We start from the raw sequence: 26943 nt of genomic DNA on the forward strand, positions 1-26943 counted from the left end.
TTTGAGATGCAAACAACCTCCGGTCAGCTGACTCTTCTCTCAATACCCTCCCTCCTGGAGAAAGGGCTTTAAAAATGGCTTCCGTGCTCACTTAGGAAATACCAGGCACGGGGCAGGTTGGGGCCCAGGCTGAGAGAAAGCAGCGCGGGCCGCCCTTCTCCCTAGCGCTCTCCCCTCTCAGCTCGGTGCCGCTGCCCCCACCGTGGGAGCTGCAGGGTGGTCCTCGGGGCCCCAACCCCGCCCACAGCACACACCCACCGCTGCATCCCCGCCCCCGCAAGCCCAGCGTGTCCTCAGGTGTATCTGTCCGCCCACGGCAAACTGCTGCTGATACCTGGGAGTTCCCCGGAAGCCCCCTTCCTCACCTCAACCCCGGCACCTCTCGGAGGGCCCCCTTCTGTGCACTCCCACACCCACCTCTCCAGCCCCGCCAACAAGCCGCCAGACTTGTGCTGCCCAAGCGGCCTCGTGGGGCCCCTTCTCCCTCTGGTGGACGCCTGCTGGCCCAAGCATCGCGGCCCCGGGCCCTCTTTCTGGACATCCCCGTCTGCACACAGTGCCCCGTGCACACAATGACACGGCCCACGCGCAGTGCCCCCACCAGCTCCGAGATGACCCGAATGCCCGCTCCCCGGTGCTGTGTGTCCCCAGTGCCCAGGAAGGGCGACGCCCAGCAGGCATCCCCGGCACGCTGGCGCCTGTGCTGAGCGGGTGGGCAGCCTCTGGCCAGTCCCCCTCCCAGTGCCTGCAGGGGTCCCTGTTGCCTGGCCTTTCTGCTCCAAAGTCAGCCCCGCCCAGCTCTGGAGAGAGGAGGCTGCAGAAGGCCTGGGGTGCAGACTGCAGTCAGGCCCCCTGGGGTCCGGCAGTCACAGGGAGGGAGCGGCTGGGCTGACCCTGGAGAGGTGTCAGGTGCCCGAGGCCTCCTGCTGGGGTCCCTCTCTCCGCTGGGGAGGTCGGGTGTCTGCTGGAACCCAGGCCTTGCAGGCGACAGGCTCTCGCTCTGCTCTCAGGCCTCCCCGGGGGCTGCTTGGGGCCGGACTCTGGCTCATGGGGCCTTGATCCCCAGCCCCGTACAATGCTGGGCGGTGGAGCCCTGCGAGGTCTCCGCGGGCGCCTGGCTCCGCCTGGGCTCCTCTCAGCCGGCTCCCCGCGCCGCGCGGCCGCCGGAGGGCGAGGCCGAGCGGCGCCGCGGCGGCCCCACTGTCCGCGGCGGCGCCGGGGGTGGCGGCCCCGGCGAAGGTCCGAGCCGGGCGGGCCCTGGACGGCTCGGAGGGGCGGGGCCGGCCGGTGGCGGCGGACGGGTAGTCAGGACAACCGACCGCCTGCTGGTCTCCGGTGCCCAGCTGAGCGCAGCGAGCCCGGCTCAGGGGACCCGGCCGGGACGCGCTCGGGGCAAGGTCACTGCAACAGTGACCTGGGGGCGGCCCGCGGGGTCCCGAGCCGCGAGCGGGACGCGCGAGTGCTCAGGAAAGTCGAGAGCTGGTACTGGGCTGAAGGCGCGTGGGAGCGGGGCCCGGGCGGGGGTCCGGCGTCTGCTTGTCCCCTCCACCTCCCACTCCCCCCATCAGCGGCCCGGCTGCGTGCGCCGGGGAGCCCCAGTCTCGCTCGGGGAAGGGAATCCTTTCCATTGTGAACTGGCCGCGTGGCTCCCTGGCCCTTCCGGCCGCACCAGGGGTCGCACGGAACCCAACGTTTCCCCGGCTCCCCGGGGTCACGCGACCTACACTTGTGGACTGATCACCCTCCCTAACCCCGCTGCGGGTAGCCCGGAGCCGAGTGCGTGCCCTCTCGTCACCCAGCGAGGCGCCGAGCACACGGGGGGGTCGTCAAGTGCCCCAAGGGGGTCGTCAAGTGCCCCCCCCAGGCGGCGAGGTCGAGACTGGGCCGCTGCGGCGGGCCCGCCGGTGTCCCCTCGGCGCCCCGCGTCTCCGCGGCCCGACCCCGCTGGGCTTCCTGCTCGCGCCGCCGGGACTTCCTCCCCGCAGTGCCCGGGTGGCCACCCGGGCGCCAGACCCGGAGGCGGGGAACCCGGGGACACGGGCAGGGCGGGGGGGGGGGGCTGGGGCGAGGAGAGGGGAAGACACCCTGGAGCCGGGAGGGGCAGGCGCCCCGGGTGGACCCCCGGCTGGAGAGGAGGGGGTCCTTGGACCCGGGGCCGGGGCAGTTCTCCAGGCTCCGGCTCTCAGGTCCTCTCCGCGGGCGCTCGCGGCCAGCGTCGCCGGGGGTGGAGCGCGGCCCTGCTCCATCCTGCCCCATCCTGACCGTTCGGTGGGGCTCCGCAGTGCGTCTCCACGCCGAGTGTGGAGGCCGCACGGCCCGGCGCGCGTCTGTGGGCGCGGGTGCCCCGCGCGCCCCTCCCGGCGCCCCCGGCCCGCTCGCGGAGGCCGCCCCGAGCGGAGCTTTGTGACGTCAGGCGGCCGGCGGGCCGCGTCACGCGCGGGGCTGACCCGGCGCGGGGCGGGGGCCGGGCCGGGACGCGGAGCATGGAGCCGCGGGCCGGCTGCCGGCTGCCCGTGCGGGTGGAGCAGGTCGTCAACGGCGCGCTGCTGGTCACCGTGAGCTGCGGCGAGCGCAGCTTCGCCGGGATCCTGCTGGACTGCACGAAAAAGTGAGCGGGGGCGGGGGCGCGGGCCCCGGGACGCCCCCGGAATCCCCTCGGGACAACCCCCACCCCGCGCGCGCGCTGGCCCAGGGCCGGGGCTGCTCCGGGGCGGGGCAGCGTGGCGCCGGCGCCCGCTTTCGGTTTCTCCAGCCCCGGGTTCGGGGTGCGCGAGCGCGGCCGCCACTCGGGGGGGAAAAGTGGTTCTCAAAGTCGTCGCGACTTTTCGGGCAGGGGACGGCGCAGCCGGGCGGGAACAGCGGTGGGCGCCGAGCCGGAGCCTGGGCGCGGCGCGTGGAGCCCGAGACCCCGCGCCCACTGCCGCGCCACCCGGCTCCGAACTCCGCACGTCTGCCATAATTAACGCACTTTTCTTTGTTCAGACTCACTGTTGAATTCGGCTGTCTTCAGAATTGTCATCCGCCGGGGTGGGGGCAGTGGGTTCAGATGCGCTGCCGCGCTTGCCCTGTCAGTTACTCACGAGGGGGGGGCGGTGTGTAATGTAATGCCCCCCCAGGAGCAGTCGGGGCTGAGGTGGTAAGGATTGCTAGCTAGCAGTTGTGTCCAGCGGCGGGATTTAAAAACACTGTTTCGGGCTGAGGAGCCCCAGGCAGAGCAGGAATGAAAAGATACAAGTTTCAGAGCTGTGCTGAGCTCCCTTCGGGAGCCGGGATTCTCTGCTGGAGGGGTCCCTGGGCAGGCCTGGGGGCAAGTCCATCCTGAGAGGCACCTGTGTGCCGGCTGCAGGGATCCCTGCAGCGGAAAGAGTCTCCTGGATACAGTGTCACATGGTAGTGAGCTGTCGCGCAGATAAATGATTAGGCATTAATCAGGCACTAATGTCTTGAGGCTCAGGCTGGGCCTTATTTTGAACCGGGAGCAGTAAACGGCTCCCCTTTGCAAAGGCCCAACTTTTTCCCTCAGTGGAGCCCAGATTTTGTGCCGGCGGCGGGGGTGTGGCAGGAGGACCATCCCCTCTCAACGGCCACTCTGCTGGCATCATCTCCTCATTAGATGTGCCAGAGCCATTTATGTGCAAGTCACGTGATTTAACATATGGCGTCCCAGGTGACTGTCGCCCTGCTCTGCTGCTGCTGCAGAGAGTGCTTGGTGGGACCTAGTGACCCTCCGGGGCTGCAGCATAGCCGCTCGGAAGCCGCCAGCCCTGTCCCTCGGGGCGGCTGAGGGTCCTCTGCCACCAATGGCCACCACTTCCTCCGCCGGCCTGCTCCTGGGTCTGTGCAGGGCTGCACCCCAGCGCTGCCTGTGCAGCCCTGCCTGGCCTTTCCTCCCTGAGAGGGGCCCTGGCAGGAGAGGTCCCCCCGCTCTTCGTGTTCTGGGCTCCCTGACTCAGGGCAAGGGAGGCTGGGGGTGCCGGCAGAGGCTGCCGGCCCCCCGCCCTTGGTCTCTGCCTCCAGGCAGGGCTCCCGTCCCTACAGCCCGTGGCTAACCTGATGTGGAGATCTGCACCCCCCCACCCGCTTCCCCACCCCCTCGTGGAAGGAAGCAGGCTCTGCTGGGATCCCAGCATGGGAACTGGCAGCTGTAGGACGTGTGGGCGGCAACCCTGCCATGGCCACATAAGGCTGTAACCGGAGCCGCCCACAGAACCAGGAGCTGGGCCTCGGTGGGCACAGCTCTGCTCAGCAGCTCCTCTTTCTGACTTGAGTGGGTCCCCCCGCCCGCCCCCAGTCCCTGAAGAGAACCTGAGGAGAGACCTGGCCTCTCCCAACCCCTCCGGTGTCTGGGCTTGGCCCCGAAGCTGCCCCTGTCCCTGCCCACCCCCCCTCCCCTCTGCGGGGCGCCTCCAGTTTCGTCCCGATCCCAGTTTTCTACCATGATATCGTGAGTTGCAACGCTCGTGTTTACAGCCGGCTTGTCGGACAGGGTCCAGAGGCAGCTTACGACCTGGCCTGGGTGTTTCTGGCAGAGGGGCCCGGCCTCGAGCCTCGGGGGTCCGCAGCACCAACCTGCCTCCCCTGGGGCCGGTCTCTCCTCAGGGCCCACTCCCCTTACCCCGTATGTCACGGTGGCAGGGCCGGTCAGTGAGGCCCCATCCCGGGCGTGGGCACTGACAGGCGGGCAGAGCAGCTGGAAGCTCAGATTGCAGGTGCCTGCCCACCTCCTGGGGCCTGTGGGTCCCAGGGCAGCAGGCCGGTGTGCCTGTGGTGCCCCAGCCGGGCGCAGACCAGTCACTGCCACGTGTCAGCACTTCTCGAGCTCGTGGGCAGCCCCCGGGGGCCTAGGAGAACAGAGGGGTCCCCCGGGAGGGGCAGTTCACGCAGCGGGGCCCAGCAAGCAGTGTTCATTTGGGGGCACTGGGGCGGCAGCACCCCTCCCTTGGTGCTCTGGGAGCTCTGGGCTGAGCGTCTGTCTGTCCACGGAGGCCAGGCGAGCCGTGGACCTGCTGGCAGGCCGCTGTGTGGCCTGAAGCAAGGCCCTTGGCTGCCCTGAGTGCCTGTGGCTCCTGCATCCACGTTCACTCACTGAGCACCTACTGTGTGCCGGGGAGTGGCCTTAAGTCCTGGCATAACTGCTGTGGTGCACGGTCCTCAAGTATCTGTGGCGGGCGGTGTTCGTTCTGACACATAACGATGGCCCCGGCCTACCCTGACCCCACAGCTCCGCTCTCCAGGCTGGGGTGCAGGGGAGGCCTCTTGTGGGTGATTTGGGGGTGGACCTCTGGTTGAGAACCTCAGGTGGGGTGTCCCAAAGACAGCAAAGTCGCCGAGTGCTGAAGGGACGGTCTCCCGGTCGGTGGGCACGAGGGCCAGCTGCCTGTCCGGCCTGGCCAATCCAAAGCCTCCGGCCTTGACCTCTAAGTGCGCGTTTCGTAAACTTCCCCAGCGTGAGTCACCCAGGGTGCCGTTATCACACAAGACTCCGGGGCCGCAAAGGTTGGGTACGGGCCTTTGGGACCCACACCCGCCCGGGGGGCTTGGGACCCAGGCTTCTGGACACTCAGCTGGCCAAGAATCCCAGCCATGGCCCGTCCTGGGCAGGAGAGCGCCCCTGCTCCATCCCGGACACGCCCCCTGTCCAGGCCCCACTGGGCTTGTCCTCCCTGCCCTTGGGGAGCTGGAGGGACTGAGGGTGCGCAGTGCATCACAGGGTGGTATGACCTGCAGCCAGTAGGCAGGTGCCTCACCAAGGGACCTGGCCGGCATGGCTTGTCTCTGGAGCTGCTCCACGGAGGGGGTGGGGGCGTGGGCTGGGGGCCTGGCCTTGTGCTCCTGGGAGGAGGGGCGCAGTCACCTGAGTCTTATTGGAATGATGTTGATGGTTCTTCAGCCTTTGGTCCAGGACTCTGGGGGCCAGCTGTGGCCGAAACCCTAGGTTGATACCCACAGGGGAGGGGCAGGGTCCCACGTGTGGCCCTGGACGAGGGGCCACTCTGGCATCCAGGCTGCAAGTCCCCGTGTCATCCTGCTTTCCCCAGCTCCCTGAGCAGAGGTGGACCTCCGTGCACAGCAGCCTGACACCCACCTGCCCCTCCCCTCCCTCGGGGCTCCAGCCCTGCGGCTGTCTGTCGGCAGGGCTTTGGGAGAGAGAAACGGCGTACAGCCTGGCCAGCCGCAGGGTGGGCCTCGTCTCGGGACACGGGCCTGTCTTGGGACTGACTGCAGCCTCTGCCCACAAGGTACCTGCTGCACGAGGCTGCCCTAGGCACCTGGCCCTGGGCTTTGGCCCCCAGGATGTTTCTGTTCCGGAGCCACGTCTTCTCACCTCTTTACAGGACACCGGGGTGGCCTCTCCCTGTGGGAGGACAAAGAAGGAAGGTCCAGGGCAGATGGGGACCTGGCCGGGGCCAGAGGCTGCCAGTGGGCACCAGAGACGCTTGGGCCCCAGGCCTGCCGGGAGGGTGGGGGTGGGGCGGCCGCAAGCTCTGGCAGGCGGCAGGGCCCCTCCTAGCTGTGGGCCCGTCCAGGCCCGCTGCTCTCCGAGGGGCGCTAGGCTGGAGGCACAAACGAGCCCCAGGGACGTGTGGGAGCCGAGGCTTGGCCACTGGTGTCCCATGGAGGACTGCAGGCCAGGCCGCTTCTCTCTGGGTCCCTGTGTCCATGCCGGTGGCCATGCCCTCACCTGGGCAGAGCGGAGGGTGACCCTGGGGACTCTGTCTCCTGTCCCCTTGGGGGCAGAACCGCTCTGCTTTGGGGTCTGATCCCTGTAAGCCTCCTGGCTGAAGCTCCCTGTGCGAACTTCTCGCCCGGGCTCGGCCTCCCCAGCCTCTCCTCAAAGCGCAGGCCACCTGCCCCTCCCCTAGCTCCCCAAGGACGCGGTGCTGAGGTTTGCTCAGGGCCCCTCGGGTTTCCGCGTGGGCACGTTGGCTGGCCTTGCGCTCCCGGTCGAGGCTGGGCCAGGCCCTGGCTCCGCCCGTGAGTCACCCCTGCGGGGCCCTGTGAGTCCAGACCTTCCGCACCGCAGAGGGCAGGACAGTGCAGGCGCCTGGGTCCCTCACGCTGAGCCTGGCAGGCCATCTCTCTGGCTCCAGGGCCACCCCAGCTCTCTGCCTGCCAGGGCCCTGCAGTATCACGTGTGGGGCTCTGCCAGGCCGGCCAGGGCCTCTGTCCCTGGGTGTAGGCCCACGTGGGCACAGCCCAGCTTCTCCGAGGGGCCCGGCTTCTCCGGTCGGGCCACGCCTTGCGCCTGGGGGTCCAGCATGCCCCCCTCGGCGGACAGGTTGCCGAGGTCCTTCCCAGAGAGAGTGGCCTTGGCTGGTGCTATCCCCGCGCCCAGAGGCAGCAGAGCTGGGGCACGAGCACGGACCCCGCCCGTCCCCCGACCCGCTGGTCTCCCTGGTCTCCCTCAGCTTCACTGTCCCATCCGAGAAATGGGAATGATGATGACGGCGCCTCATGGGGCTGTAGACAGAGAACCTGCTCGTGGTCTGCAGCCCGGCAGCCAGGGTCCCGCTGGCCCTGTTTACCCACCGGCAGGCGTGGGTGTGGCCTGGGCAGGGCAGCAGCTCTGGGAAGGAAGTGTCCGAGTCACGGGGCCCGCCGTGGCAGCCGCAGTGCCATTCCACCGGGCCGTCTGCAAGGAACCTCCCCCTCTAGGCTGCAGCCACAGCCCTGTGGGCAGAGGGGGCATGCATACCAGGGCACGGCTCACAGCCGAGGCTGCCTCCCAGTTTGATCTGCCTGGGCAGGGCGGCGTCGACTGCCAGACCCTGTCTGCGTCCGGTGGGTGCAGACCCAGCCCACCCAGGGCCCCACAGCTTACTGCTGTGGCTCAGGGCCTGGGTCTCTGGCCGTCCTGAACATGCAGAGACCCCCTGAGGGCTGTGTGTGATCAGTGGGGCGAAAAGCTCCCTGAATGGGCCACAGCTGCAGTCTTCAGGGCCACCTGTCCCCAGCCTGTGTGCGCAGAGAGGTGGCCAAGGAGACTGCAGAGCCCCCCGGGCCGGCTGGCCGAGGGCACAGTCCAAGCCTAGGAGGGTCCTGGAGGGCAGGTAGGTTGGGGGGTGGGGGATGACGGGAAAGGGGCTGCCCAGGGGTCCTGCTCCTGGGGTCCCTGGGCCCCAGCTGGCAGGAGGGGCTCTGCACCAGCACAGGCAGGCTGACTGGGGGCACAGGCCAGGCTACGGGGGGGCCGTGAGGAACAGAGCCCTAGGAGGGAATACAGGCTGGGTCCTAGTGGGGTGACAGCCCAGGGGCCTGGGAAGGTGGAACGGGGTGCAGATGAGAGGGGGGTGTCAGAGTGAGCCCCCAGTTCATGGCCTGGGTGCCTGTGAATGGTGGGCAGGAAGTGGGTTTTGGGGAGGCCTTGGGAGAAACCCTGCAGCCCCAGATATGTGATCCAGCCTGGTGTGTGGGCCCCCGGTGCGCGTGTGTGCACACGTGTGTGGATGCACGCTTGCACGCATGTGCGTGGGGTTAGTTTGCCAAATTCTCAGCCTGTTCCGAATGCCCACGAGGGGCTTGTTGAAGGGAACGAGCCAGGTGCGGGGTCCAGTGCCCGCTCTGATGCCTGGGACTCGGGTGAGGTTTGGTGACACACCAGCCTGTCACGCCCCTGGGTGGGGGCTTGTCGCCCACACCTGGGCACAGGCAGACTTTTTCCGTGAAGGGCTGGTGGCCATGCGGTGTCTGTCACAGGTGCTCAGCAGCGCCGCAGGGGCCCTGCATGGGCAGCGGGCGTGGCCGTGTGTCAGTCACACCTGACTTACAAAACCTGGTGGCTGACTTGGCCTGGGGGCCATGGGGTGTGGAACCTCTGTGCCCAGTGCCTGACCCGGGGCTGGTGAGAGGGCGGCTGACAGCCAGGGCATGATCCTGGGACCCCCTTTCCCACCCCTGTTCCCCTGAAAGTCTCCGCCCATCCTGGTTTGGAAGTCATACATGCCTGTTTCCCGTGGTGGCTGCAGGAGCCGTGAGACATGCCGCGTGCGGCCACCACTGACAGACGTGGTCTGTGGTTCTTGTTGTTGCCATTGGTCGGCTGGGACTTGGGGGCCTGTGGCTGCGGGGCCGCAGTGGGTGCCAGTCTGGTGGGAACGGCTTGGTCCTTCCAGGGAGAGGGGCCCTTGAAGAGCCACATGCCCACGGGTGATGGGGAGGGGGGGAGGGGAGGGATCGCAAGGGCTGCCCCCCACCCAGCGCAGAATCCCACCTCACAGGGGGCCAAGTCCCCTACTGCTGGCCTGTGGCTGGACGCTCCCCGCTAGGCTACTGCCATCTCTCTTTCTCTCTCTCTTCCTGTACTCCTCCCCCTCCCCTCTTCTCCCTCAGTCATGGTCACAGGTCACAGGTCACAGGTCAGCCATCTGAATGAGCTGCATCCTCCCTGGCCAAGCAGAGGGCAGGTGGCCGTGGCCCTGGTTTGCTGGACCCTGTAGACGCAGAAGTCATTTTTGAGAAATGACTTTGAGAAACAGCAAAGCTCACTTATCTTTTCTCCTCTGATTGAATTACAAAAGGGAGGGAGACACTGAGATACAATATTCTAATCCTCGTTTCTCTCAACTTGGCTAAAAGTCTGTTCTGTGCTTTAAAAAAAGTGAAAACTAACAGCTTTCAGCTAAAGCAGTTCTTACAAGTTAAATCGCATGTGTTTAAAGTTATGTGTGTCACCGCCGAAGAAAGCTGTAGCCTGATTGGCCTTGGTGTTCCTTACTTGGAGCAAATGTGTTTTCCTGTGGCTCCCAGGGCAGCTTGCTGGTCAGATGTGACTTCCCGACATTCCCAGCGCGGGGCCTGGGGGGTGACGGTCATTGGCTCTAGAAGGGCGCTTCTCCCAAGCCATTTGATGCCGGGACATCCGAGTGGAGGCTGCCGGCCCCGAGCTTCCCGGGGAGAGAGTCCCGCCTGGGGGGCCCCGGAGGTGCCGGCCACACGCTCAGGCTCAGCTGTGGGTCCTCGCGGGAGGGGGGCCTCCTGCTTTCTCTGGCCCCTTCCCACGGGTCACGTGGCCTTATCAGTGCCGCCTGGCCCTCTGTGTCCTGGAGCTGGAGGTCCTGAGGGAAGGGGCCAGGAGTGCTGGCAGGAGGGGTGGTCCTTCCAGGTTGTGGTGGGCAGGGGCGGCCTGAGTGATGCCCTCACCTGAGAGCCGTGGAAACAGGTGGGCCCAACTCAGCATTCAGGAGGGAGCGGGCTCAGTTTGGTGGCTGACCCCTGTCCTTGCTGGGCCTGGCCACGAGTGGCCCCCACCCCCAGACACACGTCCGGCACCCGGGACCCCGGTCCCGTGGGCTGTCCTGGGACTGGGGGTCCTCCCAGGGACACACGTGGGGTCTTCCCTCTGGGAGTGCTTCCCTCAGGGAGGAGGGGCCTGAGCGGGTGAGGCCTGTGAGTAAGGGCCGCTGGCCACACAGCAGCCGGCCCCCCGCAGGCCTGGTCAGGCCCGTCCCAGGAGCCAGACCCCGTCCCCAGGCTTCCCGGGCCCCAGGCCTGCACCGGGTCCTGGGAGGCCTCCAGCTTCGAGCCCGCATTCGCCTTGTTGCCACGAAGTGCGGTGTGGGTGCTCGGTGCTGTCGGGCCATCGGTCTCCATGCGGGCGGGTCGCGTGACTTCGGAGCACAGCGGGCAGCTGGGATGCCCCCGGGGCATGTGCCGGGCCCTCCGGAGTGGGGTCTGCTCACGGCGGCGTCCTCTCTGTCCTGACCACCCCTTTCTGTCTCCCCACCACCAGGTCTGGCCTCTTCGGCCTGCCCCCGTCAGCTCCACCGCCCCAGGCCCAGGACCCGCCTGTCAACGGCTGCCACGGGCCGGCCCCCACGGAGGGCGACACAGAGGCGATGCAGCTGGGGACAGGCCCCCCGCCACCTCCCAGTGGGGACCAGGCCCCTGGGACCGCCAGCCCCGAGCCGCCCCTGCTGCCCGCCGGAAGCCTGCCCCCGTTCCCGCCCTATTTTGAAGGCGCCCCCTTCCCTCCCCCACTCTGGCTGAGGAACACGTACCGGCAGTGGGTGCCACAGCCGCCCCCCCGGGGCATCAAGAGGACACGGAGGCGCCTGTCCCGCAACCGCGACCCTGGCCACCTGGCCCTGAGTCCCATCCGCCTGCGGCCCCGCCAGGTGCTCTGCGAGAAGTGCAAGAGCACCCTGAGCCCCCCAGAGGCCAGCCCTGGCCCCCCGGCCCCCCCACAGCCGCGCAGGGAGCCCCGAAAGCCCGAGGACCCCAATGGTGGGGGTGACACCACCGCCAAGAGGAGGAAGAGGGAGAGGCGGCAGGAGGCGCGGGCCCGGGTCCCCCGGAGCCCGGTCATCAAGATCTCCTACAGCACGCCCCAGGGCACCGGCGAGGTGGTGGAGATCCCCTCCCGCGTGCACGGCTCGCTGGAGCCCTTCTGCCCCCCGCAGGCCCCGCCCGGAGGCCCGGACCCCGAGGTGCCTGCCTCCATCCCCAAGCTGAAGCTGACACGGCCCCTGCCCCCCAGCGCTGCCCCGCCGCCCCCCAAGATCCGCCTGAAGCCCCACCGCCCGGGGGCTGGCGAGCAGGAGCCCGTCTACAAGGCCGAGCTGGTGGAGGAGCTCAAGGGCTGTGGCCGCGGCCCCCGGGCCGGCTCACCCGCGCCCCTGGCTGACGGCTCTGCCCGCTCTGGGCTGGCGGACTCGTCTTCTGGAAGTTCCGGCGAGGACGACGACTGCAAGGGGTGTCCCCGAGGCGAACACGGGCGTGACGGCCTGGCTTTTCTCGCCGCCTGCCCCCGGAGAACTGGCTGTGCCAGCGTGTCGGTGTGCAGCAGCGACAGCCTGGACGAGTCCAAATCGTCCAGCTCGGAAGTGACGTCACCAGACATGTGTGACCTCTCGTCTGGCGACGGTGCGTCTGTGCCGGCCTCGTCCAAGGACGCGCGGCCGACGGTCCCACCCCTGACGGTCAGGCTGCACACGCAGAGCGTCTCCAAGTGCGTTACCGAGGATGGAAGGACCGTGGCCGTAGGGGACATCGTGTGGGGTAAGGTTCATGGTTTTCCCTGGTGGCCAGCACGTGTCCTGGACATCAGTCTTAGCCAGAAGGAGGACGGCGAGCCCTCCTGGCAAGAAGCGAAAGTCTCATGGTTTGGTTCTCCAACTACATCGTTCTTGTCTATTTCAAAACTCTCCCCTTTCTCTGAATTTTTCAAACTGAGATTTAATCGTAAGAAGAAGGGGATGTATCGGAAAGCTATAACAGAGGCTGCCAATGCCGCCCGACACGTGGCCCCGGAAATAAGGGAGCTCTTAACCCAGTTTGAAACGTAACTTGGGTTCCGACCAGGTGAGTGTGTGCGCGGAGGGCGGCCTCTCTCCGGCCGTCCCAAGCCCGTGTCTGCATCTGGGCTGTCCCTCCGCCCTGGGCCTCGGTGAGCCAGGGGGACGTGGACGCCCCTGGCCATCTGGCTCGCTGCTCCGAAGGGGGCCGTCTGGACAATCGCCCCGCTTGCTGGCAACATTGTCCAGCGTTTTGATTCACAGAAGAGGTGCTTTCAAAGCAGGCGAGTCGTCAGCCACCTGTTCAGAGAACAGAGCTAGTTTGTGTTTTGCGGCCATTTTGCAAAGGACCGTAAAAGGTCTCCTTGCTCTTTTCGTTTGCCTTTGGAGAAAGGAGACGGTTTCAAAGGTGGCGGCTCTGACTGAGGGGGCGGTGGTGAGCGCAGTGGGGGGCTTTCTCTGTTACTCACTCTTCCCAGGCTGCAGCCGGGGCCTCCCTCCCTCCCCTCCCCAGCCTCCTGCTTGCAGGTGCGTCCAGGGGTCTGACTTTGCCCGAAGGAGGAAAGTCACCGAGCTGCCTGCCCTCAGAGGTAGCGCCTACGGCCCAGCGCTGCTCTGCTGCTGCCAGTGGGGGCTCCCCTCTGTCAGCCGGCACGTGGGTCCTGGACATTGGTGCCCGGGGGCTCCAGGCTCCCGGTGGCGGGGCCGGTGCTCTGGGATCTGTCCCTGGGCCAGTGCCTCGCCCTCTGTCTCTGCCCCCAGGAGACCTTTGTAGGATCCCAGCCACAGGCCTTATGGAGCCTCTGTGGGGTTGGGGGTGTCACCACCTGGGGTTGGAAGCCTCACCTTGCACAGTTGCCGTGTCACCAGGTGGGGTGGGGCATCACCGTGTGGCGTGTCTGGCGGGGTGTCCGGAAACGGCCGAGGGGCTGAGGGCGTCTGCCATGAGCTTCCCCTGGGCCCCGAGGTGCAGGGAGATGTGGGTGTGCTCTCATCTGGTGGCTGCCACCAGCTCTGGCCTGGGCAGCGGGGTGTGTCCAGCGGGTCACTGGCACTGGTGGCCACTCTTCCCAGGTCTGACTGCCCCCTCTGTCCTCCCCTCGTTGGTCCCGGGCAGGCCATGGTCCCCCGAGGCTCCAGGCCGCCTGGGTGGACCAGAGGGGACATGACAGGGTCCCCTGTGAGGGGCAGCCTGTGGGGTCAGTGCTCTTCCTGGCCCAGTGGCCTCGTGCTCACGCCCACAGAAGCAGACGGCATGGCACGGGGCTGGCCCGGAGGACGAGCTGGGCCTCTGCCTTCACCTCCGGACCCTCGGGTGACCTTGTGTGGCCTGGCTGCCCTGCTCACCCACCTGTCTGTGCCAGTTTCCCGGGTGACGTGAGTTTTCAGGGCTGGGCAAGCCCAGCTCACGTGGCTGGGGAGGGGCTTTGTGGAGTGCTGGTGCCCGCTCCCTGCTGTGCCGGGTCCAGCGGGGTCCTGAAGAAGCAGTGATGAGGGGCACGTCTGGGCCGGGGTCCCTGCCGGGGCTCCTGAGGCCTTGTCCCCACCCCTCCCCCACCTGCTTCCCACGTCACCTCCAGCATGGCTCCCCGGATTCCGGGCACGAACTTCTCCTGTTGGGAACCAGGCACATCCCCCGTCAGTTCTGGCCTTCGTGTTGGGGCGTGGGCGCGGCACCGACCTGGGGGCATCCAGGCAGCTAGGGTCTCAGGTGAGGGCGGTCAGCTCACCTGAGGAGCAGCGGTCCAGAGAGAGTCCAGATGCCCTGGCATCGGGCTTCCTAGGGCATCTCCCTGCTGTGGCCAGGCTGAGGGACAGCCCTGGCTGCGGCCACGTCCGCTGGCCTGGGGACCACCGGGGATGGGGGGGCCCTGCCTCTCTCTGTGCCCTTCTGCTCCTGGCCCCGCCCCTCTGCTCACAGGGCCCAGCCGTCTTTGGCCTGGTGTCAGGCAGCTTGCCCACGTGCCCCTGCTGTGGGCAGAGGCAGCCCCGTGGGTTCAGGGCTCTGTATCAGGAAGCAGAGGAGGAATCCCGCCGGACGGGTTTGCCTGCTGCGGGGCCTGTGCCCCCCGCCCCCGCGGGGTGTGGGGCTTTGGGGGCGCGGCGGGGCGGCCTGGATCCTCTCGCGCCAAAGCACCAATGGTTTAGGCTGATGGGCTTCTGGGTTTTGTTTCTTGAGGCTTAAAGACTGAGCTGAGGTTGTGCCAGCCAGTGGCTGATCTGCTGGCGTCAGCAAGCCTGGGCCTCGTGCTCAGGTGGGGTCCGCGGTCTCCTGGTGGACACGTTTGCTTGCAGGTGTCAAGTGTCTGGGGAGCAGCCGTCCAGGCTGCTCCTTGCAGGGGAAGCAGGGGACTGCCCTCACCGGGGAAGGTGGGCTTCCCCAGACAAGCTGAGGGCTGCGGGGCTGGTGCAGGAGGGTCCCGGCAGAGCTTGGGTGAGGTGCTTGCTGGTGGCAGTGCCCCGTGGTGGTGCTGAGGTAGGGGCCAGGGTCACCAGCACCCGGGCACGTCCTGGCAGGAGGAGGGACCTCCCAGCGGGCGTGGGCCCCCCGGGCCCCCCACGGGAGGGCTGGGAGGCTGGCACAGGGCCCTGGAGCTCGGCCGGGAGGCCTGCTGGGGAAGGTGGTTCTCCCGGCCCCACCCACCGGCCACCCCGGCCTGGCCCAGCTGACCCTGCAGACACCTGAGGACGGCTGAGGCGGTGCCAGGGGCTCCTTGGGATTTGGGCTGTCCGTGCTGCCCACAGGTGTGTCAGGAGAGTCTCAGCAGATGTGGGGCTGGGCCCCTTCCACGGGCGTGTGCCCAGCACCTCTTCCCCGAGAGACTCTGCCCCCTTTGCAGGGCTGCTGGAGGCTCGGCTAAGAGGTGGGTGCCCACGCGGACGTTGTGAGAGTTGCGGAGCCGGCCTGGGGCCTGGCGGCCAGGGCGCTGGGGAGAGGCCAGTGGGGCTGGCTGGGCACAGGGGCTCTGAGCAGGCACCTCCCCCAGGGTGCTCGTGTGCCCCGTTGGGGCGCATCTCCCGAGGACTCCGGGCCCTGCCCTGGCCCCAGCAGGCTGGCGACTCTGAGCCCCCGTTTCCCCATCTGTCTCTGGGTAGGGGGGGAGTGAGGGGACTTGTCTGCAGCCGGCTTTCCAGCTCTGCTTTCCCGGGGGTCCTCCCATGTCCCCTCGGGGTGGGGCCGGGGTCGTGCTCCTGACTGGATGGGCTGGGCAACTCCTGCTGCCCACTGGTCAGGGGGGCAAGGGTCCTGCAGGGGGGACAGGGATGCCCTGAGTGCGGGGCTGGCCCCCCAACCTGACAGGTGACAGCGACTCCTCCCGGGGGTGGTGTGACCCCAGGCCTCTTCCTCTCAGACCCGGTTACGTGCCTCTTCTCTCCCCACCCACCCACCCACCAAGGGGTCGGCCTACCGAGGACTGAATGCTCTGCTGGATGGGGGACAGAAGTGTGCACAGTCACCGAGGCCTTTGTCTGGGGGGCTGGGGAGAGGGCTGTGACTCAGAGTCCCCAGATTCGTGCATAATCACACACAGGAATGTGCTGAGGGGGGACAAGGGCCTCCCAGCAGAGTGTCTGGTGAGGATGCTGATTTGGACTGGGGATCTGGGAAGGCTTCCTGGAGGAGGTGACATATAGCTGAGATTAGAACAGTGGGCTAATCATGAGCTAATAGGGTGGGGATGAGCATCTGAGGATGCAAAAGGAGCAGCACGTGCTGGGGCCCGTGGCAGAAGGAAGGTGGGCATGTCCTTAGGGGTGGGGAGAGGCCCAGTGTGGGCCTGGTGGCCTGAGGCCCCAGCTGTGGCCTTATCCTCAGAGTAGGGGTGCCATGGGAGAACTTCAAGCAGAGGGTGGATGGTCCTGTGCTCTGGGACAGCAGTGTGATGGGGGCCGGAGGCTGGAAGGATGTGCCAGAGGACGGAGGCTCAAACAAGGATGGGGCGTCAGAGGGCCACGGGGAGCAGGGGGCAGAGGCCCAGGGGACGGGCTGGGCTGCTGGGAACTCGGGGACCGCCATGCCCCTCGCCGGCCGTGGAGGGGGTACTCCGGTTGCCGGCATGTGAACGCCTGGGTCTCAGCTGGGAGGAGTCTCGGGGTCCAGCCTCAGAGGAGCCTTGGGGCCGAGTGGTGGATTCATGGGATGACGTGGGTGAGGACGAGGCCGTGGGTGAGCACAGATGGGCTGGGGCCTCGCCCAGCCCGCGGGCACCACCCAGGTGAGGGCAGGTGGTGATGGAGCCGTCCGTTACCAGGTGCACGGTCACTGGGAGCGCACCCCAAGGGCCTGGGAGGTGCGGTGACGGGTGCTTTGGTGTCCTGGGAGCCGTGACAGCTCAGAATGCCACCCAATGTCCCAGCCTCTCAGCCCAGTGGGAAATTCACAGGCCCCGTGTGAGCTGGGAGGGTCCAGGGCTGGGGCCCAACCTCCCGTGGAACCGCAGGGGCCCTGGCCCCTTCCCTTCCTGCCCGAGTGGCCGGGCCGCTGGCCAGCAGGGAACTTTCGGGGCTCACTCCGCGGGCAGCTCCGAGCGCTGGGTTTTTTGGTTTCTCTGAGTGGAGGGCACCCTTGGGGTGAGCCTCGTCCCCTATGAAACTTCCTGTGGCGCTGGTACAAATGACCTCACGCTGGGCATTTGGAAACACCAGAAATCTCTTCCTATGGTTCTGGAGGCCAGAAGCCCGAAGTCAAGGTGCCGGCAGGCTGTGCTGCCTCCGAGGCTCCAGGGGAGGGTCCTTCCTGCCTCTTCCAGCTCCTGGGGGCTCGGGTGCTCCCGGGCCTGTGGCCGCATCATGCAGCCTCTGCCTGCCCGGTGACGGGGGCCTCTCTGCTGTGACGCGTCCTCCCTGCCGTCCTCCATGAGGACCCTGTGAGGCGTTTATGGGCCACCTGCTTAGTGCAGCCTGATCTGCTCATCTCAAAGCCCTCATTCCATCACACTGGCCACACCTGTCCCATGGAAGGTGACGGCCCGGGTTCCATGGTCGGGGCCCCACTCGCCTGCTGCGTCCTCTGCCCACTCGGCAGGCCCGTATGGGTCCACGCACAGCGCGTGCGGGGAGGCCGTGCACGGAGGCCGTGCACACGGGCCAGCGGTGGCACCAGGGCCGCTTTCGGCTTCCCAAGGTGACTCTCCCGGGAAACAGAGACATCCGCGGGAAGCCAGCCCGGACCCGTGCTGCCCGGCTGTGGCGGCCACCCGCCCGGCCCCCCCGGGAGTGCTGACTCGGCGCCCAGTTCCCCAGCGGAGGCGTCCAGATCCCGTCTCCAGGGGCCACTTCCCTTCTGTGCCTCTTCTAGAACGGTATCCTCAAGGCGAATGCCCCAAACGGGCTTTTCTCTCTTCCAGTGCTAAATAAAGATGTACTTCTGCTTCTCAGCTGACTTCCGCGTTGCTTTCAGGGAACTCAGGTCCTCTGTGAGGGTTGTAATTATTTTGTTCCAGAGGAAACTAAGGCCTGTAATTCCGAGGCTGCTGCAGGGGCTCAGGCCCCGCCCCCTCCCCGCCGCGTCCCCAGGTGGGTGCGCCGGGACACAGGCCCGGTGTGTGCACTTGCTCTGCTGGGGTCCCTGGCGGGGGTGGGGACTTCTCCCAGCCGAGGGGAGGGGCTGCGGGCCCCCTGGGCTGGGCCTTCCAGGCCCCACGCTGCCCCTCCCACTGGTGAGATGCCTTAACCACTCTTGGCCAGGGGGCCCCACTGCCAGCTCCAAGTACTCGTCCCTGTTCCTGTCCTGCTTCTTCTCCACTGGACGGAGCACCCACCCCAAGGTAGGAGGTCCCAGAGCACACGGGGAGGGGCCTGAGCTCTGCACTCCTGCGCCGGGGGACTGGGGTGCGACCCCTCCGTGGGACGGTGGCCCCTCAGCTGCCCGTCGGGAGGCCCTTCTGTCCTGGTGACCTGATCAGGCCGTCCTGCAGTAACACTTTGGTCACCTTTAGATGAGCTCTTACAGAACATATGGACGCGCGTCTGAGTCGGTTCCCGGCACCCTCCGGAGTGACCAGCGTGTCTGCCATAAACATGGTGGACACCTCTCAGTCCAGGCGAATGTCCTTTTTGACGCCGGATCGTCCCGTTGTTGGCCGTGGGCTCATCGGCTCATGAGTCCGCCTGACGACCACGGGGTCTCTGGCAGCGGCCTTGCTTTCTGCCAGGACTCGGGATTCTGTGTCACCGTGGGCATTTCTGGCCCAGACCCAGGGTCAGCCGTTTCCCGAGGAGTCCCGGGTCCTCTCAAGGGGACTGGTACCCAGCCGCCATCCTGCCTGGGTGCGAGGGGTGCTGGCTGCCGGGGTCACACTGTTTCCAGGTGGTTTCTTAGCCTTTGCAGTTAACAGACCTTGGAATTTCTTTCAGGAGAAAAGAAATCATGACTTCACACTGATTTTTCTAATTCAGATTTTATACTTTTTCAACTTTTATATTCACATCTCTCTCTCCTTATACTGAAGATCTTGGTTCTTAGTGATGTTAACACAATAATTTTACACGTAAAAGTTAATATATGTAAAATATTTAATATATGTAGAGTCCATCACGTATGTAATCGTTTTAGACAGTGATGCCACCAGCTCCCCCGTGGGCCAGCGCCAAGCTTTGCTTGCAGGCCTTTGGTCCCCGGGCTCTGGCTTTTTGGGGGGCATGTCAAATTCCTGTTCCAGAGTTATCGAGACAGCGCCACCTCCGCGGTTGTCATGACCTCAGGCACCGTTAGGGTCACTGAGCTCCTTTTTTCGTTCCATCTGTAGAGATTCCTTTACATTTTGATTCCGTGCACATTTCCAGGGGGTCCCAAGTCAGCCTGAGCATATCGTCCCGGCCCCTCCGTGCTGACCTCCTCCTGCAGGCCTCCGTTCTGCTGTGTTCGCTTGTCCTTGTGTTTGCAACAGAAGCAGACACACAGGGCGCCCCTCCCCAGCTCTCGGCTCCGTGTGGCAGAGCTGCAGTGCCGCCCACTCTGTGCCCAGTGGCCACCTCCTCAGGGACTCTCTCCTGAGCACCCCGTGTATGGCTGTGACCCCAAGGAACCCCCAGAGCTTGGGATTCTCCATCCCAGCATCTCTGTTTGTCACGGCTCCTTCACAACCCACTCCTTCGTTCTTTGCTGTTCTGTTTGGGGTCTCCCCTTTGAGGAAGTAAGTTCCTGCACACCCAGACCCACGCGCTGCCTGGCACACGGTGACGCACACGGGGGCCCAGCCTGCTGGGGGCCTGGGCGCGGCCCTCCTCCGCCCTGCCCTGCGCCAGGTTCACGGCACTCTGCACGCCGGGCTGCATCGCCGGGAGGGGGCCCATGGTGCCCTGTCCCACAGGTGGGGAGACTGGCCCCCAGGGAGGCACAGCTAGGGTTTGCTCCCAGGCCAGGCTCTCCCCTGTGCATCCGGCAGCCCCTGGCCCTGGAGAGGCAGAGCCGGATGCCTGACGCGTGCCTGCCCCCCCGCCCTCAGCACCTCGGGCGAGGGGAGATGCTCCCCAGCTGTGGAGGAAGGGGCCTGGGAGGATGGCCTGGCTCCAGGCGGGTTGGCATCTGCCCCATCATGCCTCTGGGTTAAGAACCCTGAGCTGGAGGTGTCCACACCCGGTGTACACAGCAGATCTGGATGGAGGGGGCGGTGCTGGCTGGAAGGAGGGGCTGCCTGGGCCTCTGGAACAGGAGGTGGGCCACGTGTCCCCTCCACGTGTATCCTGGGGAAATGTGGGCCACGTGTCAACCCCTGTGTATCCTGGGGAAACGACGTCAACAACAGCTCTCCAGCGCTCCATCCCGGAGGATCTGGCGTTCCTGGGAACTGTCCCCTTCCCCTCCCTGTGTCTGGGCCAGGGTCTCACCAGACCTGGTGCAGTCTGGGTGTGGCTGAAGGGGCCGTGGGACCAGGCGGGTGACTGGGGAGCTGGGTGTTCGGGGCCATGGCCAGCAGACCTGGTGCAGTCTGGGTGTGGCTGAAGGGGCCGCAGGACCAGGCGGGTGACTGGGGAGCTGGGTGTTCGGGGCCATGGCCAGCGCCTTGCTGGGCTCCGCTGGGCTGAGGGAGCGGTTTTCCTGAGCCACGCTGGATGGCCCGGCGTGTGTGGCCTGTGGAAGGTCGTGCGCCTGCAGGGCTGCTGTGGGCCGCCTCCCCAGGTGGCGTCGGCGATGCCGGGCCGCAGCTGCCTCCCTTTGCTTCCTTCTTCTTGAGGGTCCACGGTTCCCACTTCCAGCGGTGGCTGCTTTGTTTCTTTCTCATGAGACGCTGATGTCACCGCATTTCGGAAGGCTGTGGTTTGGGGAACAGGCCTTGTCCGTCTGGTCTTGTGCTGTGCTCAGCCGGCCTGGTCATCATCCCGCAACCCAGGCCCTGTCGTGGAGGGAGGGGAGCCCCCCATCCCCCCATCTTCTCAACAGGCCCCCGGTCTGCAGGCAGCTTAGCCCCATGAGGGAGCTGAGCCCGGGGGGTCTGACCGTCCTGTGTGGGGAATGGGCTGGGGGCCGCTTTCCAGGCTGGAGACCCCAGGTTGGGATGTACTGCTGGGAGCCCAGGGTGGTGTGGCCTCTGCCCCACGGCGCCCTCACGGGGAGACCCGGCTCATGTGTTGCTCATGAGGTGCATCGGCGTGGCCCGTGCCGGAGGCGCCCTCCCGCTGGGTGCCCTGGTGCCTGGAAGCTTCCCGGTTAACCTGCTCCCGGCAGGCAGGAAGCGGTGGGGTCCGCCGGGGGGAGCCACGTTCGGTGCAGGTGGCGTTCGCCTCCCAGTTCGAGGGGCCTCCGGCATCGTGGCTCCCCCCTCGGACGCCTGGGCCCCCGGGCAGCTGTGGGACCGCGTGGCCTGCCCCTTCCGGTCAGGGCTGGGGCGGACCTGATCCCTGGGGTGCTGGCCACGGGAGGCAGGGGACACTGGGGCGTCGGGGGGCCCTTCCAGGACGCAGGCTAGAGGGAGTGCCACCTCCGGGGATGTGAGGGCTGGAGGGGCCTCCGGGCCAGGACTGCGCTGAGGGCACTGGGGCGATTCTTGGGGAGGGAGGAACTGGGGGGAAGGGGTGAGCAAGCCTTGCTGGGCAGTGGAGTTGGTTCCTAGCCAGTGGGTGTCTTCCTGCTGGGAAGAAAAATGAGCTTCTCTCTACAGGACCACCAGCGGCAGCCTTTTGCCGTGATCTGTGCCCTTCCCATAGTTTCTAAGTGGGGTGGGGGACAGCAGGGCTGGGGCGCTCTGGGGTCAGCTCAGGCTGTCGCGCTGAAGGGACAGGGACCACCCCTCCCAGAGGGAACGTCCCATTATTAAAGAGGGGCCGGTGTGTCCCAGGCAGAGGGCCTGTCTTAGTCTCAGGGGCATTTCCCTGGCTGATCAGTCAAGAAGAAAGTACAGAGAAAGTCCGGGTTTGTCCCCAGAGTTATGAGAACCCCTGCTGTCCTCACAGAGGCCTGGGCCAGCCTGAGGGCTTCCGAGAGCCACCCGCTGGCTGCCCCAGGCAGGGAGGTGGGACAGCCACGGAGTCAAGACCCATCCCCCTGGGGCCTCTGCATCGGCGTTTCTCCTGCCTGACCACCAGGGCTTTGGTCATCGCTGCTGTCCTACGTCCGCGTCCTCTCCGTGCCCCTCACCGCCCCTCCTTGCCTCTCCTGGTGACTCGGGGGGTGGGAGGGCCCGGCAGCCACCACAGGCAGTGAGGACGCTGCCTGGTGTCCGCCCTGTCCTGGGGCACCTGCAGAGAGGAGACTACCAGCATCAGGGAGGGCCTGTCCCCAGGACTGGCATTTGGAGAGGGTATTTGGCGGCTCAGAGAGTTTGGGCCGGAGGCGGTTGGGAATTCGAGAGCAAGGTCCAGGATTTTGTTTTATGGTTTCCGTCTTTTTCTTTGCCAAGGGCAGTGTCCCCGGAAACGTGCTGCTGGCAGACACTGCAGAGCCTTTCCTGGAGCCGACCGTCTGCCCAGCCCAGGGTGCTCCCGGAGGGGGGCAGCCTGTCTCAGGGACTGATGGGCAAGACAGACCCGGCTGTGGGTACTGGGCCCCGGGTCCGGGATCTGGTCCTGGGTTGCGGAGGGCTCTGGGCCCCGGGTCCGGGTGTGGCTTAGTGGGCGTCATGCCCAGAAGCTCCTGCTCTCAGGGGTGCCCTGAGACTGGGACCCGCCGCCCTGGGTGGACGAGTCTCCTTAGCGGGGCCTTAGCGCTACACCTCAGGACTTAGAGGTCTTTCCCGTGTTTGCTCAGGGTCCTGCCCGGGCCACATGCCTTGCATCCCTCTGGAGATGGGTCTGGAGCCCCCAGCCCTCTCCATCTGATGCTGAGCTGCTCCTTTGGACCGGCCTGGGGGCCGTGACCGAGCTCCGAGGCGATGGGGAAGCGTGGGGCGGGGGGGAGGGTGGCCAGAGAGGGGTCCCTCCTGCACACCCCAAGTCGGGCTCCTGGCCGGGAGCTTTCCTTGGAGGCTTGGGGGAGGAGGATGACAGGTCAGAGCCCGATGACCGGCTGCGCCGGGGCGAGTGTGCGGTCCAGCTTGCTGTGGTCACCACTGGTGTTTCTTTCCTGGTCATTGGAATCCTGGGCGCTTTGGATAAGGAGCAGGGCGGCGGCTCCCCTCCCCCACCTGCCAGCCGGGCCGCTGGGCCGCGGGGTCACCGCTTTCAGACCTGGGCAGCAACAGTGACGGAAGAGGACCCCTGCGCTGAGGCTTCGCCAGCCCCTCCGCCGATGCAGGGCTCAGGGCCCACAGGCAGCCTCGGGGATGGTGGAAAGCGTTTGCATTTCTCTGTGCAGATGCAGCTCCTGGATTCTATATTTTAAAAATAAGTGGAATGGGCTTCCCTGGTGGCGCAGTGGTTGAGAGTCCGCCTGCCGATGCAGGGGACGCGGGTTCGTGCCCCGGTCCGGGAGGATCCCACATGCCGCGGAGCGGCTGGGCCCGTGAGCCATGGCCGCTGAGCCTGCGCGTCCGGAGCCTGTGCTCCGCAACGGGAGAGGCCACAGCAGTGAGAGGCCCGTGTACAGCAAAAAAAGAAATCTAAAAACAATTGTAGCTTATCCATGTAGATACTTATGAATATATTTTGTTTTTCTTCAGATCTGTTCTCTGCAGAGTTGAATTTGCCTCATTTGGGGTCGTTTATATATAATCAGTTATTAGTTCCCAGGTCTCTGAGAGAAATCGAAACCTCTCAGTGCCTTCAGACACGTAGGGTGTCTGTTTCAGTTTGTGATCACTCTGTGAACGAACTTCCCCAAACACAGCGGCTTCAGACACCTCTGCTCGGCCATTTCTCCCGACTGTGTGCACTCCCGGCCAGTGGCGTCGGCCGGGCTGGAGTGGCCTCGCCTGCCCGAGGCCTCGGCCGGGGTGGCCGGCACCTCCCTTTGCATACGCGTGCACGCACGCACGCACGCACACACACCCGGGCCCTTCACGTGGCTGGCGTGGCAGTCTCAGGGCATTCGGGGTCTTGTCATAGCAGCTCACGGCTTCCAAGACTATAAAAGCAGACGCCCACTCTCGGGGCTGGGCCAGGCTCCGGCTAGCACCTCTCCCTCCTCCTGTGCAGGAGCGCTGCCACCGGTGCGGGTACAACTCCCCTCCTGGGGGGGCACCAGCCGGCTTTGTGGCCGGCAGCCCCTGTGCTGCGCCTGTTCTCACTGGACTCTAGGCTCCTGGCCTCTCCCTCCCCCTCCTTCCAGGCTCTCTCCTTCCCAGAGCCTCCTGTGACCGGCAGAGCTGCAGTGTGGGGAACACTTTCCCCCTGTTTTGGGGGACTTGAGGGGGGCTCCCCTCCCTGAGAGCCCACTGCTTTCTTTAGAGAGGGGTTGGCCCTGAGACGCAGGGCTGAGATGTCTGCTGTCCCTGGTCGAGGATGACCACCTTGTGGTCAGATGGGAGGTGGGGACAAGTCAGGAAGCAGGGCTAAAGCCTGGGCTCCCCACCAACCTGGGAGAGGATTTTCTTGTCCAGGGTCTGCCCTCTGCCCCACCCCCACCCACCCCTGACCCCAAGGGGGTCTCTTTAAGCCAGGAGGGTGCATCTGGTGGTGGGGTGGGGCTCCCAGCTGGGGGCGGGGCTCCAGGGGTGTCAATCACTCCTCATACTGGGGCCTTCTGAGCCTTGAGCCTGGGGCACGTGCACAGCCATCAGCCCCCCAAACCCCGAGCCACTCCCGGCTGGCAGGACCCGGAACCGTTGGCCCGTCTTCAGCCCTTGTGTGCTGGGCCCAAGGCTGCGGGGCTGCAGGACAAGCCTGTGGTCTGGGTCCCTGGGCCACTGAGGATCCTGCACCTTCCCCGGGCAGTTCAGGGCCCCTGGTAGGTAGGGTGGGCATGGGGGGATGCAGGGGTCAGACACCTGCCCTAGGAGAGGGGCAGGGGCACCAAAGGGGGCGGGACTCCTGAGATGGTGAGGGCTGGGTGAAGCTGAGGGAGAGACTCAGGAGAGCTGGGTGGGCGCCCTGGCCCGGTGCTTGGACTCCGAGAGGCCTGCCCCCGGCACTGGACCCTGAGGTAACCTGTGTCCCTTTCTGCTTCCCCCCAGGTCGCAGACAATGAGGGCATGGCTGTTCCCTGCAGCTCCTGACTTCAGGGGTGTCCTCCGCATCCCCGCTCCGTCCCAGGACCCTGCAAGCCTTCTGGCCGGCTGCAGGCGGAGCCCCGGCCCGCGGGCTCAGCCTGGTTCGAGGCCTCCGGGGGCAGCGGGTGCATCTGGCCGCGAGGACAGACCGCCGGAGCGCTGCGACTCCTCTGGGCCAAATGTGTTTATTCCCCCGACGCAGACTTTAGCTTTTCTGGTTTGTGAAGGGCCAGAGCCCAGCAGCAGGGGTGGCCTCCGGGCTCAGGGCGCCCAGGGGAGCAGGGCCGCATCACCTCCCCGCTGGCTTCGGGACAACCCAGCCCCGGGCGCACGGGGTCTCTGTGCGCTCGGCAACCGGCCGCCCCCCCACCCCCGCCCCCCTCCGTGTTCGTCCAGAGCGTGGGTGTCGCCGGGCTCCCCTCGCCAGCCCCAGGGCCACCCTGTCCCCCTGTCCCGTGCGGAGGTGCTGGGGCTGCCACTCTGCAGTGAGACTTCAACGTAACAAGGATGAAAACCTCGCCTGTGCTTTGTAAGAGCGCGTTCCGTACCCTTTTTTGTCACTCTGAAGACCAAAAAGCAAAAAGAAAGATAAAGAAAACGAGTTCTGCTCTTGGTTTAAATGTAAGAGAACAAAGGTCCGCGAGGAAGTCATCGGGGCTCGGGCGCATCTGCGGTGCACGAGGACCCCGGGGAAGCGCTTACCGCGTGGGCAGTGGCGGCTTTGAGGACGGGTCCTTGTGGTGCCCCTTGCCCGGCCCCCCTCAGGGCTCTCTGGCTGGCACGACCTTCCCAGGCAGGGCGACGTCTCAGGAGGTGGAGAGTTTTGTTCTCGTTTCTCCCTGTGAAACCTCAGCTCCCTGGTTTCCTTGTCGGCTCCTTGAGAGCCGAGGGACATCCCAGAGGGGACGGTGGGGCCTCTGCCTGTTCCTGGCTTTACTAGAACATTCGTGGTGTCCCCGCACGCAGCAGGACCTGCTCCTGGCCAGGCCGGAGGTCCTCTCCAGGATGGGAGGGGGCGGGACTCCCCTCCCCGTGGGGCCTGGGGTTCTGGGCCTGACTCTTGGGTACGGGCAGCGGGAAGACGGTGGTTTTCAAACATTTGAAGCATCAGAGCCCTTTTCTCAAACAAAATCTTACCAGAATAAACCCCCTAGGAGGAGCTGTTCTGGTCCAGGCCCTCCCACCCTGAGACCCCCCCAGAGGAGGGAGGGGAAACCTTGCATGAGTCCAGGAGGGCAGAGAGGGGGTGCTATCCTTCGCCTGCCCTCCCCTACCCAGGGAGCCCCCTTCCTGCCCCTGCCCTGAGGGTCCAGCAGAGCCAAGGCCCCGACTTGGGGCAGGGCAGCCTGGCCTCCGTGTGCAGGCCAGAGGGGCCGTCCAGACCCTCTGTGCCCGCGGTCACCCGGAGCTGTTCCCCACCTCAAGCCCCGCTCGGCGGCCTTGGTCCTAGACGGCTCCCTTGGGGAGGAAGTGCTGACCACGCAGAGAGAGACAGGGCGCTCTCTGTAAGCCAGGCACTGCTCCGTGGAGAAACGCATGTCTTGGAGTGATGGGGACCCTGGTCCCCCGAGATGGCAGCCTGGCCTGGGCAAGCTCACTCCTGACTACCAGAGCGGCTCTCCCAGCCCGGCTCTCCCAGCCCCTCCCTGCAGGCCAGCGCAGCAGGACCAGCCCCAAGGTCAAGTGTGAGGATGGCCACCAGCACATGGGGCTTTGGAGCGCCACAGACAGACGGGGGACCGCCTCTGCAGGAGACACAGGCAGTCCCTTGCCCTGGAGTCGCCCCTGGGCCGTCCCAGGCCAGCGCCCTCTATGGTCCAGCTGGGCCCGGCCCTGATAGGACCCTCAGGCCTGCAGGTTCCCCGGTCCCTTGACCACTGTGCTCCTGCCCTGGGCTGGGGGCCTCTCCATGCCATGGCCCCAAGGCTCCCCTCCAGCCACCCACTGCTCAGACACGAAGGGCACCCAGGATGGGGCTGCCCGCACCGAAGCCTTCAGGAGGGCGGCTAGGCCAGAGGGGCTAACGGGGAGCCGAGCCCTGGCCATTCCTGTCCCAGGGCTTTATACGCCCCCGCCAGCTGGGGTGCGCTGTCCCCTGGGGCAGACAGCGGTTCTAATTGAAAGGGAAGGCAGCCTTTTTTTCTCTTCAGTCTTGGTGACTGTTTCTTTAAGCAGCAAATTGATCA

At 66.2% G+C, this 26943-nt stretch overlaps 1 protein-coding gene across 6 annotated transcripts; it reads left to right on the forward strand.

Annotated features, from left to right (window-relative positions):
* Window positions 1–877: 877 nt before the first annotated feature.
* PWWP2B (PWWP domain containing 2B) lies at window positions 878–25855 on the forward strand. 6 transcript variants are annotated; one of them, XR_003433987.1, is made up of 3 exons: window positions 878–1482; window positions 10730–14603; window positions 24722–25855. XR_003433987.1 is itself a non-coding variant. In XM_027113000.1 (3 exons), the coding sequence occupies exons 1-2, from the start codon at window positions 1076–1078 to the stop codon at window positions 12282–12284; spliced, it is 1962 nt and encodes a 653-aa protein (XP_026968801.1). In that variant the 5' UTR covers window positions 878–1075; the 3' UTR covers window positions 12285–12300; window positions 24722–25855. The 6 variants fall into 6 exon arrangements, 4 of the variants coding, with proteins under 4 accessions (XP_026968801.1, XP_026968803.1, XP_026968802.1 ...); XR_003433988.1 differs by lacking the exon at window positions 24722–25855 and adding an exon at window positions 14979–17611; XM_027113000.1 differs by having other exon boundaries at window positions 10730–12300.
* Window positions 25856–26943: the final 1088 nt, after the last annotated feature.

Source organism: Aethalodelphis obliquidens, unplaced genomic scaffold (genome assembly GCF_003676395.1).
Source record: "Aethalodelphis obliquidens isolate GAN/ISIS:26980383/991018 unplaced genomic scaffold, ASM367639v1 scaffold11, whole genome shotgun sequence".
In the NCBI taxonomy this organism is placed as follows: domain Eukaryota; kingdom Metazoa; phylum Chordata; class Mammalia; order Artiodactyla; family Delphinidae; genus Aethalodelphis; species Aethalodelphis obliquidens.

Bases quoted from the DNA above. Each gene is read 5' to 3' on its own strand.
- PWWP2B (XM_027113000.1), top strand. From the start codon at position 1,076: ATGCTGGGCGGTGGAGCCCTGCGAGGTCTCCGCGGGCGCCTGGCTCCG. The intron at 1,483-10,729 runs GTACTGGGCTGA...CCCCACCACCAG, and splicing joins CTCAGGAAAGTCGAGAGCTG to GTCTGGCCTCTTCGGCCTGC.